Source organism: Vollenhovia emeryi, unplaced genomic scaffold (genome assembly GCF_000949405.1).
Source record: "Vollenhovia emeryi isolate VEMERY1.0 unplaced genomic scaffold, V.emery_V1.0 DF939125.1, whole genome shotgun sequence".
Lineage (NCBI taxonomy): Eukaryota > Metazoa > Arthropoda > Insecta > Hymenoptera > Formicidae > Vollenhovia > Vollenhovia emeryi.
In genome coordinates, this window is record NW_011967241.1 from 1272452 (window position 1) to 1286872 (window position 14421).

Below are 14421 nucleotides of genomic sequence, written 5' to 3' on the forward strand. Positions count from 1 at the left end.
AACAGTGTGAATGCGTGGGTGGGTGCGTGGGTGGGCAAAACTTCAAAAACCCTCTTAGCAGCCTTCCGCGAAAAATTTGGAAAATTTTAGGACCGGTTGCAAGAAGATCGGTCCACAAATGCAGAAGGAATTCGCGGTGAAACAAAGAAACAGTGTGAATGCGTGGGTGGGTGCGTGGGTGAGCAAAGCAGCCTCCTCCTAAAAATTTGGAAAATTTTAAGACCGGTTGCAAGAAGATCGGTCCACAAATGCAGGAGGAGTTCCCGGTGAAACCAAAAACACATTTTGAATGCGTGGGTGGGTGCATGGGTGGACAAAACTTGAAAAAAAACCCCATCGTAACAATCCCCGAACGGTTCTGCCGGTGGCGCAGGCGGCGGGTTGACCAGGCTGGCCCTTGGAGGCCTAGGCGCAGGGGTGATTGGAGGGCGCGGAGCCCACGCTCTGACCGGGCAAGGGTCCGGTGGCCTGTATGGTGGTGGGAGGTAAATGAGAGATATATTAATCTTCGTAAACGATAGTAGCAATTAATGTGCTATTTTACGTAGAAAGATCATATTAATATTGTATAAAACATATGCAGTTCATGTTCTCACCATCGGGCACACATCCAATTGCTTCCCGCATAATTGTGTTACGCTTCCTCTTAGATCTTCAGCAAATTTATAAATCCTGGATACTGGATCCTTTACAAGCCGAAGAATTTCTGGAGGTCCTGAGGTTAAGCACGTTTCAGGATATACGAAAACGCTCGACTCGAAGGAGAACTTGATATCGTAAAATAAGAGTCCTTCCATATAATCTGGTAATATGTACCCGTGCTAAAATAACGAGATTAATTGCACCTTATATAGTTTACAAATTATATTTGACGATTAGTAATATAAAACATATAACTTCAGCAAGTCTACTTTCGAAGAGTTCAATTATTCTTTGTACGTAGCTAATTTTTATCTCAGCAGGACTAGCAATGCAATTAATGTTAAATGAAGAAAATTGAGCTGAGAAGACATTAATTTTAATGAGTTTTTTTATATAATAGATTTATACCATATTTTCCCAATACGCCCGCAGATTTTCGTAATCCTTGTACAAGTGGTTTTCTTTAATTTCTGTCGACGTACTCAATACGTTCGCCATTTTCAAGCTACAGATATTTATGAAATTATTAATAACTGGATTTAAGTGATGATATTATAAAGTAATCAATATATTTGTTAGTTTTTAGTAATTACAATATAAAGACTGGCCCAGAATTTATTTTGCAACAGCAATTTACACATTAACGAAATTCTTAGAATCTTCACAATTATTTTTCACCTCGGTAGGACGCGTACTTGTGGCTGCACGTCATGTTGCAAAGAACGCGTAGTATTCAGTCTTAAGAATGGTATTTTAAGATTTACAGCTTCCACTTGAAGCTGAGCGCTGTTATCTGCAATATTTATCTTTTCTTAAGTTCTATTTTGCCGTAGAAAATCAATATGCTTAAAGCATTTGTGAATTTGCATAAAATTTTTAAACGAATTTGTTGGCTACAGAATAAAATATTTCTAAACGCAAAGAGCACGTTGTAGATCAGGCTTTACCATCTGTTTGGCCCCTTACAACCTGAATCTTTTGCTAGCCTTCTAAATTATTCTTCACGCTAAAGAAATTCCTCTTGATATATGCATACGCAAAACTGTATATCTAAAGACCTGTATCCACGATGCTAGAACTTCATTGACTACATATTTTTCGAAGCTAGAACTTGGACCAAGTTCTAGCATCGTGGACACAGGCCTTAACGCTATAGTTAGTTAAAAATCGGACTTCGTACCGCGGATGCCTTTCATGTTTAGCGAGATCGCATTGACGCTTCCCGTCGAGCTGAGAAAATCTCGTCCCTCGACGAGGTATTGCCCGACTTTGTTCCACTGCGGTGCCAGCTTATGCTCCACCGTGTAAAGTAGGCACGTCTTGTAAACGTGAGTCGGCATTGGGTCGAGTAGATTCATCTGCGCAACATTCGCACATCGAGATCAACGAACGAGGTCAGCCTCGCCAGAGATATTACGCACTTCGCGTGTTTTTGATCACATACCACCTGTATGTTGAGGGCGTCACAGTGGTCCCGGAAGGTGCAGCTCTCGAAAAAGTCCTTGGCGACGATGACGTAAAGGGAACCGCCGGTCCCGAGGAGTTTTCGATTAACTATCGGCGCGGCCATCGCGTGAGGGGTCTCTCGGAGAAATTGCCTGCAAGCCGAAACGTTTCCTCTATGAAATCGAAGGTGAACTCGTTGGCAATCCGAGGCTCACTTTAATCCGCGAGATGCGCTACAACGACATTTAACAATCGTTGTTTTACCTACCGACACTTGAGCTTGTTCTCGCAGTACTTGGAATAGGTGGGATTGTTTTCGGAATTCACGATTTTGCAGATCGCGCAGCAGAGATCATCCTTCTGCGGTACGGTGACGTTGAAGATTTTCGCGGTGGAGACCATACTTAATTAGCTCTCGATCAGATGACGCAGAAAATGAGATGGTCTCACGAGGGAACACGAAGCCCGTGTGCGAGGAGACGAAACGCTATCCGTGGGTTATTTCTAGAAATTTGAGACAGACTAATGGATGAGATGACAAGATGAGCGATTCATTAACTGCGTCAATCGCAAACAATCTGCAAAAATTCAAAATAAAAAATTAATCCACTCGCGTCAACTTTTCGCGGTTTTTTACTAGTTTCTAAAATGTCATTTAAAGTGTGTAACTTTTTATATTTGAGGTAAAAATTTTTTTAGTCAGCGAGAACTCTTCGAAATAAATGCAATAACGGTATAAATCACTCAGAACTATTGTATCTCAAAATAAAATTTGCAAAGATTTTTCTTATTTTTTTAATTAACCGAAAAAATTTTTTATGTATCAGGAACTCTAGATAATCGCAAAAAGAAGCTATTAGACCATTCAGAACTATTCGATCGCAAATTTCGATAAGAAGTTGGCACCCGATTTTTTAAATTTTAATTTCTGATCGTTAATCAGCAGAACTCTTTTTATAAAGTATTGGGAACTCTTAAACTCTTCAAAAAGAAGCGGGAACTTCAGTCAGAACTACAACAAAATTTTTAAGTTGGGGAGCAAAGTTAACACACGCGTGTAGGGTACTAACAATGAGTTGAAAGATGTACTCACAGCGCAGAGTGGTTTCTTGAAAGCGAATGAAAGAAGAAAACAACCAAGTATATCGCAGAAGAAGACTTTTATATATATCCCCTCCATAATTTTCTTACACATCTGAGCTGTGTATTGAAAATTGAAACAGGGAAGTGTTTTTATCACGAGACAATCTTAATAAATAGATAAGTAACAAATAAATCCGTTCGGTCTCTCATAAATCAGATTATTGGTTTTCCGCATACTTATTGTATTTTCATTCGGGGATAATAATTGATTATGATGATCAGATAACGATAAGACAAGAAAATTATCTATCGGATGATCCATCATTAAATTGTGACTTAACTGACTTGAAGTTGAAAGGATATTTCACCGTTATTATTGAAATAAATTTGATATTTGATTAACATGTTATGAACGTGATTTAAACAATATTGAAAAAAGTAGTAAATAAGAATACAGACTAATTCTATTAGTACTTACTTTTACTATTGTCATATTTGAAGTTTCTTGTTAAATTTAATTTATATCAAAATAAAATTGTTATTAAAATTTTATTATAATACTTCTAATAAAATTTATTAATTTTATATACGTTAGGTGATTGTCATTGTGTTAGCGGATATCCTTGTTTAAAACTTATTAATGAAAACTTCTTTCTAAAGTACAAAACAATCTATTTATAAACTTATATGTATATTTTACATATATTTTCGAACATCACATCTCACTTTATAGAAACCATTTTTCGTTGCAGATTTTATTATTTTGTGATAAAAAGGATATACGATTAATAGCATTATTCATTAATTAATTGCAATGTAATATTTGTTACAATATTTGATACAATGTATCTATATCAATAAAAATCAAGTCACCAACAAGATCGCATCTGCAGCAAAATTTTTCTTATCAAAGACGTATTATGAATTCACGCAGATTATAATGGATTATATGTTCATCGCAATGATTGATATCATACGGATTAACACTTCATTAAACGAGTATAAAATGCAGTCTGTTCGTTGGATCGACATCAATCAGCAAAATGTTTCCCAAAACAATCGTGTGCTTTGCTCTCTTGGCAGTGGCAATCGCTGGTAAGTCAATTTTCTTGATTTATACGATATATATAGTTTACACAAATACTTACATTATATTGAAAAAATAAATTCCAAAGTGTAAAAAATAAGAAATACTCTTAAACAATTTAAAAGATACATCACAATTAAATTATTGTATCATTTTGTGGATCGAGAGAGAGAGAGAAGATTTAAATTTTTTCTTATTATATTATTATGGATTTTTCACAATTAGAATTCATTGAACTATCTTTAATATGTTACAATTAACTTCACATGCAATAAATATATATTTTTATATATTTTTAATTCAAATTTTAGAGAGGCCACGAATCGGTCTCCGGTTGCCGTCGATCTTCCCGCCTATTTCTTCTCAAGTGGTCGGTGGAACAGAGGCACCCAAAAATGGATACCCGTTCATAGTTTCCCTGCAAGCGCTCAACCAGCACTTTTGCGCTGGATCCATCTACAACGAACAATGGGTCATAACAGCAGGGCACTGCGTTCAGGCACTTCCCTCTATAGATCTTCTTAGCATTAAGGCTGGAAAACACGATATTCGGACTGTGGAGGACAGTGAACAGACGGTAAAAGTGGTGAAAGCTTTCGTACACGAAAGTTATTCAGGGTAAGCGAAACGTTGAAGAGCAATAAGTACGAACAATATAATTAGATTTCATTCCAATCAATATTCGGCCAATATATAATGATATTTAACACAGTTTGCAATTGATAAATACATATTTGTATCGGTATACACATTTTATTTTTTCAGAGGTGTTGCCCCATATGACATTGGTTTACTAAAGCTTGCGACTCCGTTGAAGTTGAATAAGCAAGTACAACCAGTCCAATTGGCTGAACCGGAAAGTGAACCAACTGGAGAGGCATGGCTCTGTGGATGGGGCTCCACCTCGACTAGCCCTTTCCCGGAAATGCCGGATAAACTTCAGCATGTCCGGATGGAGTACGTCGATCGCACTACTTGTCACGATTCTATCGAGCGCTTGACGGGATCAGCCCCTGTTCATGAAACCAATGTCTGCACTGGACCGATGTACGATCAAATCTCCGCATGCAGCGTAAGTGCCAGTACATTAAATTCAACGAGTGATCGTAGTACCGTTTATTAACACGTAGATTTAACGTAATAAGATCCGTAATATATTTTTAGGGTGATTCGGGCGGACCTTTAATTTCGCGCAATGGACCAAAAGCGGTGCAAACTGGAATAGTATCTTGGGGTATTGTTCCATGCGGTAGTTACGGCGCGCCGTCGGTATACACTAAAATATCAAAATTCAATGATTGGATTGAAAAGAAAGTCAATAAATATTAATAACGGCAATAGTGACGACGTATCAATGAATACTGACGACGAATTATTATATGTTATTCAATAATCAATAAATATCCAGCATAACTAAACAATGTATTTTATTCCGAGCCTACCTATGAAATAAAAAGTATAGAAATTTGATTGGATAACGAAAGCATTTGTAGCAAAATGTGTTGCTTTCATGTTTTTATTTGATTTGAGATTAACATAAATACACATTTCTTCCATGTAATTTGGTTAAATACAGTTGTTCATATTATGCACAGAGTTAGAAGGTGTACAGAAATATTCGCAGAAAGAGGAGCCTTCATGCACATCCCCTCCATAATTATTTTATTCCTAATCTATACTATTGTGTATTTATTGGAATTTGAAACCGGGAAGTCCGTATTAATCACAGACAATCTTGATAAATAAATAAATTAAAAATAAATCTATCGGTTCTATCGTAAATCAGATTACAGATTTTCCGCGTGTTCTTTATCCTTTTATTGCGGGATAATTATAATTAATAATAATCAGATAAAACGATATACAAGAAGCTTATCTGAATCATCTATCGCAATTTAATTACAGCTTAATTAATTAAAGCTAAAAGAATCTTTCACTGTTACTTCTTAATAACTTTTGTTTGTCTAGCAAGTTAAAACCGTATCTTAAATAATATCGAAAGAAATTAATAAAAAGATAGATTAATCCTATTAATTGTGTACTTTATTATTATTATATTTATGGTTTCTGTAACATTTAATTTATTTCAAATTTATGACTATTCTTAAAATTTTTGACTATATTATTTGACTATACTATATTATAGACTATACATGTATATGACTATATTAAAATATTTCTGAGTTGTTTTATTAATATTTATATACGTTTTCTAGTATTATTGTTTAGGGGATTCTTGTTCAATTAATTGATGACTTTTTTCTAACAAGGATTGACTATAATATGTAAATTAATGAATTAAATTTAATACGAAAGTGAAAATGTAATTTTCTGTCTTTATTAAACTATGGATGTATGTATTTGCACATTTAATATCAGTGTATTTAATATTATATGTATAAGCTATTTCTCGTCGCAGAATTTCTATAGAATTTATCGTATTACGATATACAATACTCGAGACTAATTAAAGTATTGTTCATTTAAATTAGATGCGACGTGCTAATTATCCAATTTTATAATTTATATCAATATCTCAGGTCACAAAGAAGATCATGTCTGCAATAAAGTCTTCTTTATCGTAGATGTTCTATGAATTCTTGTAGATTAGAATGAACTTGCATTGTTCTTCTTGCACTATCATTGCATTGTCATCGTTGGGATCATAACAATGTACTCCACAAAACGGGTATAAAAAGCGAATAATTTGTTGCATTGACATCAATCAGCAAAATGATTTTCAAGGAGATCGTACTGTTTGCTCTCTTAGCAGTGGCAATCGCCGGTAAGTCATTATTCTTCATTTATATAAAATACACATTAAGTTACGTTTAAAACACTGAACACTAAAACAATGCAAAAACTACTTTTATTTATCAATCTCAAATGTATTAAGCAAATAATAAGTAAATCATATTCCATGTATCACGAAGTAAGAGAGAAAGTAGCAAGATTTAATTTTTATTATATTACTACATGTTCTAATCGTATTTCATAGAAATATTTTTGATGTGCTACAAACAATTTCTTTTGTGACAATTTTATTTTTAAAAATGTCATTAATTGAAATTTTAGAGAGGCCCCGAGTCGGCCTCCGGATACCACCGATCATCCCCTTTTCCCCTCAAGTGGTCGGAGGTGAAGAGGCACCCGAAGGTGGATATCCGTTCATAGTTTCCCTACAAATGTATTCTCAGCACTTCTGCGCCGGATCTATCTTGAACGAAAGATGGATCATGACTGCAGGACACTGCGTTGATGCAGTTCCTTCTGTAGATTATCTTGTTGTCAAGGCTGGAAAACACAATATTCAGACTGTAGAGAGCAGCGAACAGAAGGTCGAAGTGGAGCGAATGATAATTCATCAAAGCTATAAAGGGTAAGTCAAACGTTGAAATGCAATAAATACAAACAATTTAATTAGTTTCCATTCAGAATAATATTCGTTTAGTACATAAATAATATAAATGTATCTTTTAATTATTTCATTAACAATTTGGAACATAATGATTTTTGCACGAAACATCAGCGATTCAATTTTCACCACAAGTGTTAAAGATTTGTAGTTATAAATAAAACCGATGTAATTTTATATTTATATCGAAATATATTTTCTAATTTTCAGTGGTGTCGGTCCATATGACATTGGTCTGCTTAAACTTGCATCTCCATTGAAGCTGAATGAGCGAGTGCAGGCTGTCAACTTACCACCAGCGGAAAGTGAACCACAAGGAGAGGCCCATCTCTCTGGATGGGGCTCTACCTCGACTACCAGCGTCCCCAGTATGCCGGCAAAACTTCAGCATGTTGAGATGGAATACGTCGATCGAGCTACTTGCCACGAGGCCGTCAAGCGATTGACGGGTTCATCCCCCGTTCATGAAACTAACGTCTGCACCGGGCCATTGCACGATCAAATCTCCGCATGCAGCGTAAGTTCAAGACATTTAATAAATGTAACAAATAATAAAAAACCGTCTATTAACGTTGCGATTAAATATATCTAATTTTAAATACACTTTTAGGGTGATTCCGGTGGCCCTCTAATCTCATACGATGGAGATGGAAAACCAGTGCAGACTGGAATAGTGTCTTGGGGTATTATTCCATGTGGTAGTGACGGTGCGCCATCAGTTTATACCAAGGTATCCAAATTCATTGGCTGGATTGATGAGAACACCAGGGGTTAATATTAATGACTGTAATATTGACAACGTATACATGCGCTGATGACGTATTATTATATTTCTTTCGACGTAAATAAATATGCAGCATAAATAAACAATTAAGCATTTTATTTTGAACCTACATGAAATAAAACTAACCCAAGCAGCCGCTTGTTTGGATGAAGAAAACCTGTACGGTAAAAGTATTACTATTCATGCTTTATTTTATTCAAATTGGACGAAAGTTACAAACGTTATTGTCTTAAATACACATATACAGTCTCAATGACTAAATATTTAAATGTTAATATAAATCTGTAAAATATATACCTTTCTGGAATCAAGTGATTGGGATCTTTTTACTATAAAAGATTGATTAAAGTGAGTAAATTAATTAATTAAACTTTGAACATAAACTGTGGAAAAATAAATTTCTCTTTTAAGCAAACTATTAACCTATGTAGTTGTACATTCTTTATCGGCATATTTAATTTTATAGAAGCTACTTCTTGTCGCAGAAATGGTACAAATTTTATTATATTAAGACATTTAATACTTTATAGACTCATAACATTGCTTAAATTAACAGCGTCGTATCATGTGATTTATATCACTACACATATCAAGTCACAAAGGAGGTCACGTCTGTAACAAATGTCTATAAAAAATATGTAACAAAAACTTTCTTATCGTAGGTGCACGATTAATTCTCGTAGATTAGGATCGATTATCAGTGCATCGTCATAGATATCATCAGAATGCACTCGACAAAACGTATAAAATGCAGCCAATTTATTGATCTGACATTAGTTTCAAAATGTTTCCTAAAGCAATCGTATCGTTTGCTCTCTTGGCAGTGGCAATCGCTGGTAAGACAAATTTCTTCATTTATGTGTAATATGTATCATTTGTATAAACACATTAGATACGCTCAGAAAATGCACATGAAAGTAATACAAAAGTTTTTGTCAAACAATCTCAAATTTATGAATTATAAATAATAATTAAGAGAGAGAGAGAGAGAGAGAGAGAGAGAGAGAGAGAGAGAGAGAGAGAGAGAGAGAGAAGAGCAAGTCTTAGTTTTATTGAATTATAATATTACAGATTTTTTAAATCATATAATCAGAATGTCTTATACCTTTGGCGTGTTACAATCAATGTTTCCTGCCACGAATTTGTTTCTTAAAATATTATTAATTAAAACTTTAGAGAGGCCCCGAGTCGGCCTCCAGATGCCACCAATCTTCCCCCTTTCCCCTCAAGTGGTCGGAGGAGAAGAGGCACCCGAAGGTGGATATCCGTTCATAGTTTCCCTACAAATGCTCTCGCAGCACTTCTGCGCTGGATCCATATTGAACGACAGATGGATCGTAACTGCAGCGCATTGCGTCAAAGCAGTTCCTTCTGTAAATCTTCTTCGCGTCAAAGCTGGAAAACACAATATTCGAATTAAAGAGGACAGCGAACAGACGGTCCAAGTAGAGAGAAGCTTCATACATGAAAAATATGGAAAGTAAGTAAAATATTAAAAAGATTCATTTATTATTATAAATTAAATTAATGGTGAGATTTGTATTATAATTCTTTTAGTCTTAATTTTAACATAAGTGCTTTAAAAAATTGTGTAATTATGCATAAATACGTGTATACCTTTATATTTATATAGGAAAATGATTTTTCTAATTTTCAGCGGTGTTGGCCCATTTGACATTGGTCTGCTTAAGCTTGCATCTCCATTGAAGCTGAATGAGCGAGTGCAGGCTGTCAACTTACCACCAGCGGAAAGTGAACCACAAGGAGAGGCATGGCTCTGTGGATGGGGCTCCACCTCGACTAGCCGACTCCCGAAAATGCCAGATAAACTTCAGCACGTCAAGATGGAGTATATCGATCTCGCTACTTGTTCTGACGCTGTCAAGCGTTTGACAGGATCATCTCCCGTACATGAGACTAATGTCTGCACTGGACCGTTGTACGATCAAATATCCGCTTGCAGTGTAAGTTCGAAACATTTAATAAATTTAGCGAATTGAAAGAACACCGTCTGTGAACAATGTAACATATTAAATTTTTTAAACATATTTTTAGGGTGATTCCGGTGGTCCTCTAATCTCTCGAGTTGAAGGAAAAGCGATACTCACTGGAATAGTATCTTGGGGTATTGTTCCATGTGGTACTGCAGGCGCACCCTCCGTGTACACCAAGGTATCTAAATTCAACGATTGGATTGAACAGAAAGTCAGTGAATATTAATGACGACAAAAGTGACGATGTATCGATGCATACCGATAATGAATTATTGTATTCTTTAACGTACATAAATAAACATGCAGTATAAATAAACAGTGATATTTTTTATTTTAAGCCAACATGGAAGGAAAACTAGGTAGTAATTTATTTGGCTAAAAAAACATGGTATTAATATTTTTGTTTTCATTTTATCCACCATTTAACAGTTACATATGTACAGATAACAATACAACTCTTAGGGCCAGCTTCGCAAACGTCGGTTAACTGCTAACCGAAGGTTAATTGATTCTCTGTGTCTCCTTAGAGCACAAGATAGAAAAAAATAGTGAATTGGCTGAACTCGGGTTAACAGTTAACCGACGTTTGTGAAATTGGCCCTTATTGTCACACATATGTAGCTATCTCCAGTACCACTGACTAATATACAATATACAATGTTCTAATATACCTATATATTTTAAATAGTTAAATGTTAATCCTTTTCTAAAAAAATATCTAAAAAATATCGTAAGCTTTCTAAAAATGTCGAACTTTTTATAAAAAAATTAATATCTGAACAAGATATCTACTGATCTTTTTTATGATGTTATCTCAAAAACTTTACAGGATTCACAAATTTTTGTGTAGAAACAACAAATAGGATAGTTCACTTTACTGTAGCAAAAAGGTGTAGTGATTTGGAAGTATTATAAAATGCAGTTTCATTTTTTAATTTGATATAATTCGTTGGAGACAAACGCAAAAGTGCAACTTTCGTACACTACAAATTTGCACTTCAAATTGTAATAAAATAAATAAGATACAACATATTTATATTTAAGTACATATTCTAATATGTGTATTCTAAATAATTAGTAGTTACTATATATAAAATAAAAACCATTGTGGAATCCAATTAATAGTTACATGAAACAAGAAATTATAACAAATTTAATTATGGAAATTAATTCGGAGTTTTCAAATATATGTAAAGATATATTATGTCTTCCCGGAATGTACGTTATTCAATAATTCGCAAAATTAATTCCTCCAATTTACATTTTTAGCTATACGTTTAAATACAATAGATGCAAAACTGTTGTACTATATAAAGGGTCGATTTCAGATATTAACTGAAACTTTTATACATACAAGGATATACTTATAATAAGGTAATCGTGGGAAAACATTAGTTTTGCGCAGCAATATACAAAACAATCCGCATGTCAAAGTCAAGGATTCCTTCAGGTTTTGTACAATATATAAAATACATTAGCAAATCAGCTGGCTAGAAGAATTTACTATTCCAATCACAATTCTCCAATTTTCCACGCACAGTCGGCAATCCGATTACGACGACTCGATAACTTTCGTAATTACTTGTATCGCGGCAAGTGCTTCCTTGGCTGTCGGAACAATGTAACGGGCCGGAAGTATGAAACCGTATCTTCCAGTATCCCGCAGTTCGATCGTGAACGCGTACTTGATCTTGAGCAGAGCCTTGGCCCAGTCGTCAGAACCGCCGGCAGCAGGATACAATGTTATAGCGCTATTCCCGACAGTGTACTCGGTGTTACCGCCTGCCCTCTTCATGGCATCAGCTGCTTGACGGCCTGCTGTGTCAAGGTCGAGGTAATCTGGCGGTAGACGCTGGTCATATCCCCACGGGTAAAGAATGTACTGACCGTACGAGTGAAAAGACAAATACGCCTGCAAGAGAAATACAACGGAGTGCCATGTGGAATATTTGAAAATTTAACATAAAGTTAATGTATAAATTTGGATTAGCCATAAATTGATTGATACGAAACACACTGCGGCATGTACATACACTTTTCGCGAGATATTTCGAAGTAAAAATTTCGTATGGTCTAGTCCTTATGTTTAGTAACTATTGTGTTTAAAATGTTAATTTGGATAGTTCTTGGTAGCATTGTTGCAACTTGATGTATTTTTCAAAAGCATCACAACCCGAGCAATGCAGACAAATGAATGAAAATTCGTCAAGTTTTATGCAAAGTTGTTTGACTAACTTTGAAATTTGCTAAACTGGCCTCGAAGAAATTTCGGATGGCTTCTGTCTCCGGCTCGGAGAATGGCTTGTTGCCTGGGTAGGTGTCGTGGCACATATTTTTGCTGGTTCCCTTTCCACCCCAGCGATAACCAAAGTTCCTGTTCAAATCTATGCCTGCGCAATTGAAGCCTTTCCTTCTATTCTTCCTCCACAAACGATCGGAAACAAAAGTGTACTCGTATCCATCCGGATTTACAACTGGCAGGATGTAATAGTCCGTCTTTAAATTTTCGCTGTTCTCCACCAAATAGTCAATAATGTAAGTCACAGATGCCGGTGAAATCCATTCCCTGGCATGAATGCCGCCGTCGATCCACATAGCAGGGGCGTCTGGCTTACCGTTACTAATTCTTAAAACCTTAAAACGTTTACAGGACAATTTTGAACAACTCCAACTCTTTATCACTGTGAAAGCATCGCAGTAAAGATTAAACACGATTACCTTAAGAGGACGACCTTCGAGGGACTGACCGATGGTCTGAACGGAGCAGACATCGGGATATGTGTCGGCGAGATAGTCTAAGTAGCCGAGAATGTCGTCTAGTCGATGATAGCTGGTCCATTCCATTCGATGACCTAACGGAGATACCTTCAAGATTATTCAGAGATTGCACGTTCCACGCCCTCGTGCGCCTCTATGATAACCGCTTCGCAGATTCAGCCCGGTGGGGTACAAAGCAAGCATGTTTTCTTTTCGATTATCTCTCATTTTGTAAAATATATTTCAATACGCCTTATATTATGTACATCTGAATACACATGTCGGTCTGAATCGATGAAGCGGATTATGCGCGTATGAAGCTCACCCCTAAAACGCCAAGAACCACCTCCACCATGTACACTAGCGGGATAACGAAGAGGACGAGGACGTGGATATCTACGTCTGACTCCCTGCCACCAAGCGTAACGAGCTAAAAAATGACTGAAAACCTCACTTCGGTGGCGGAAGCGACGTGCCCATGATAATAATTCCCAAACGCTTATATATATTTACTCCAATAGCTCAGTTTACGGTTTCAACGACTTTCCGACGTTTCGAAACCGACGTTTGTAAATGCGGCGCGATTCCTCGCGCGAGTCGAAAACGGAATCGACCTCGTCGAGGCAGTCCGCCCTGAATAACGGCATCGGGAGCAGATCGACCGACTACGCAAACGACCGCAAGAAAAGTCGAAACGTCGTGGAACGCCTGTACGTGCGAAGACTACGTGTGTGTGTTTTGTACACGTCTTACAAGTAAAGTATAACTGTTAATGTTAATCGGCATTGAAGCGGAACCGGGTTACCAAGTGGGATTCACTCGAGGCCGACAACCTCGATTCGTTTCCAACTGTTTCCCTTTGAATATCAACAGAATTGGAAAATACTTGGTAGTAATTGACTAAGGCATTAACGTTCCCTTTTAGAATATATGTGTCCCAGTCTACGATTTTTACGATAGCTCTCACGCATACACACACGTACCGAGTTTCCGTGTACACACAAATACATACATACAATTTGATCGACATAAATTGTACTACATTCTATACACAAAGTCCCGATTATTACTATAATAATTTGGATTTATTATTAGAGGACTAATCGAAACATTTAATTAAAAGAATGGAATGTTGTTACTCGTACTCTGGGAAAAAAAAGTCAGTTACAATCCATTTTGGGGCCCACAATTAGTAATCGAATTATTTAGATTC

General features: G+C 36.1%; 4 protein-coding genes across 5 annotated transcripts in view; 2 read left to right on the forward strand and 2 right to left on the reverse strand.

Annotated features, from left to right (window-relative positions):
• LOC105569302 (transmembrane protease serine 9-like) overlaps nt 1-5676 on the forward strand; it is a 10409-nt gene extending 4733 nt beyond the window's left edge. Inside the window, exons 5-8 of the mRNA XM_012025657.1 lie at nt 4184-4266; nt 4570-4876; nt 5024-5330; nt 5423-5676. Coding sequence (XP_011881047.1) covers nt 4184-4266; nt 4570-4876; nt 5024-5330; nt 5423-5587 — 862 coding nt within the window. The 3' untranslated portion in view covers nt 5588-5676. The remainder of the gene's footprint in view (nt 1-4183; nt 4267-4569; nt 4877-5023; nt 5331-5422) is intronic.
• On the reverse strand, nt 8-3338 carry LOC105569211 (uncharacterized protein C18orf63-like). Of its 2 annotated transcripts, none has more exons than XM_012025465.1 (8): nt 3182-3338; nt 2357-2592; nt 2087-2240; nt 1823-2000; nt 1321-1435; nt 1051-1147; nt 597-821; nt 8-468 (listed from the first exon to the last, which is right to left on the reverse strand). In XM_012025465.1, the coding sequence occupies exons 2-8, from the start codon at nt 2488-2490 to the stop codon at nt 406-408; spliced, it is 966 nt and encodes a 321-aa protein (XP_011880855.1). In that variant the 5' UTR covers nt 2491-2592; nt 3182-3338; the 3' UTR covers nt 8-405. The 2 variants fall into 2 exon arrangements, with proteins under 2 accessions (XP_011880855.1, XP_011880854.1); XM_012025464.1 differs by having other exon boundaries at nt 2357-2666.
• Nucleotides 5677-6940: 1264 nt separating the features above from the next.
• Nucleotides 6941-10767, forward strand: LOC105569303 (transmembrane protease serine 9-like). Its single transcript, XM_012025658.1, has 8 exons — nt 6941-7043; nt 7334-7637; nt 7884-8190; nt 8284-8447; nt 9235-9293; nt 9634-9937; nt 10115-10421; nt 10513-10767. Exons 1-8 carry the CDS (start codon nt 6992-6994, stop codon nt 10675-10677), a joined length of 1662 nt encoding a protein of 553 aa, XP_011881048.1. The 5' UTR covers nt 6941-6991; the 3' UTR covers nt 10678-10767.
• Nucleotides 10768-11196: 429 nt separating this feature from the next.
• The window catches only part of LOC105569212 (carboxypeptidase B-like), a 5883-nt gene continuing 2658 nt past the window's right edge, over nt 11197-14421 (reverse strand). Inside the window, exons 3-5 of the mRNA XM_012025466.1 lie at nt 13170-13303; nt 12687-13085; nt 11197-12363 (exon numbers count right to left, since the gene is read on the reverse strand). Coding sequence (XP_011880856.1) covers nt 12004-12363; nt 12687-13085; nt 13170-13303 — 893 coding nt within the window. The 3' untranslated portion in view covers nt 11197-12003. The remainder of the gene's footprint in view (nt 12364-12686; nt 13086-13169; nt 13304-14421) is intronic.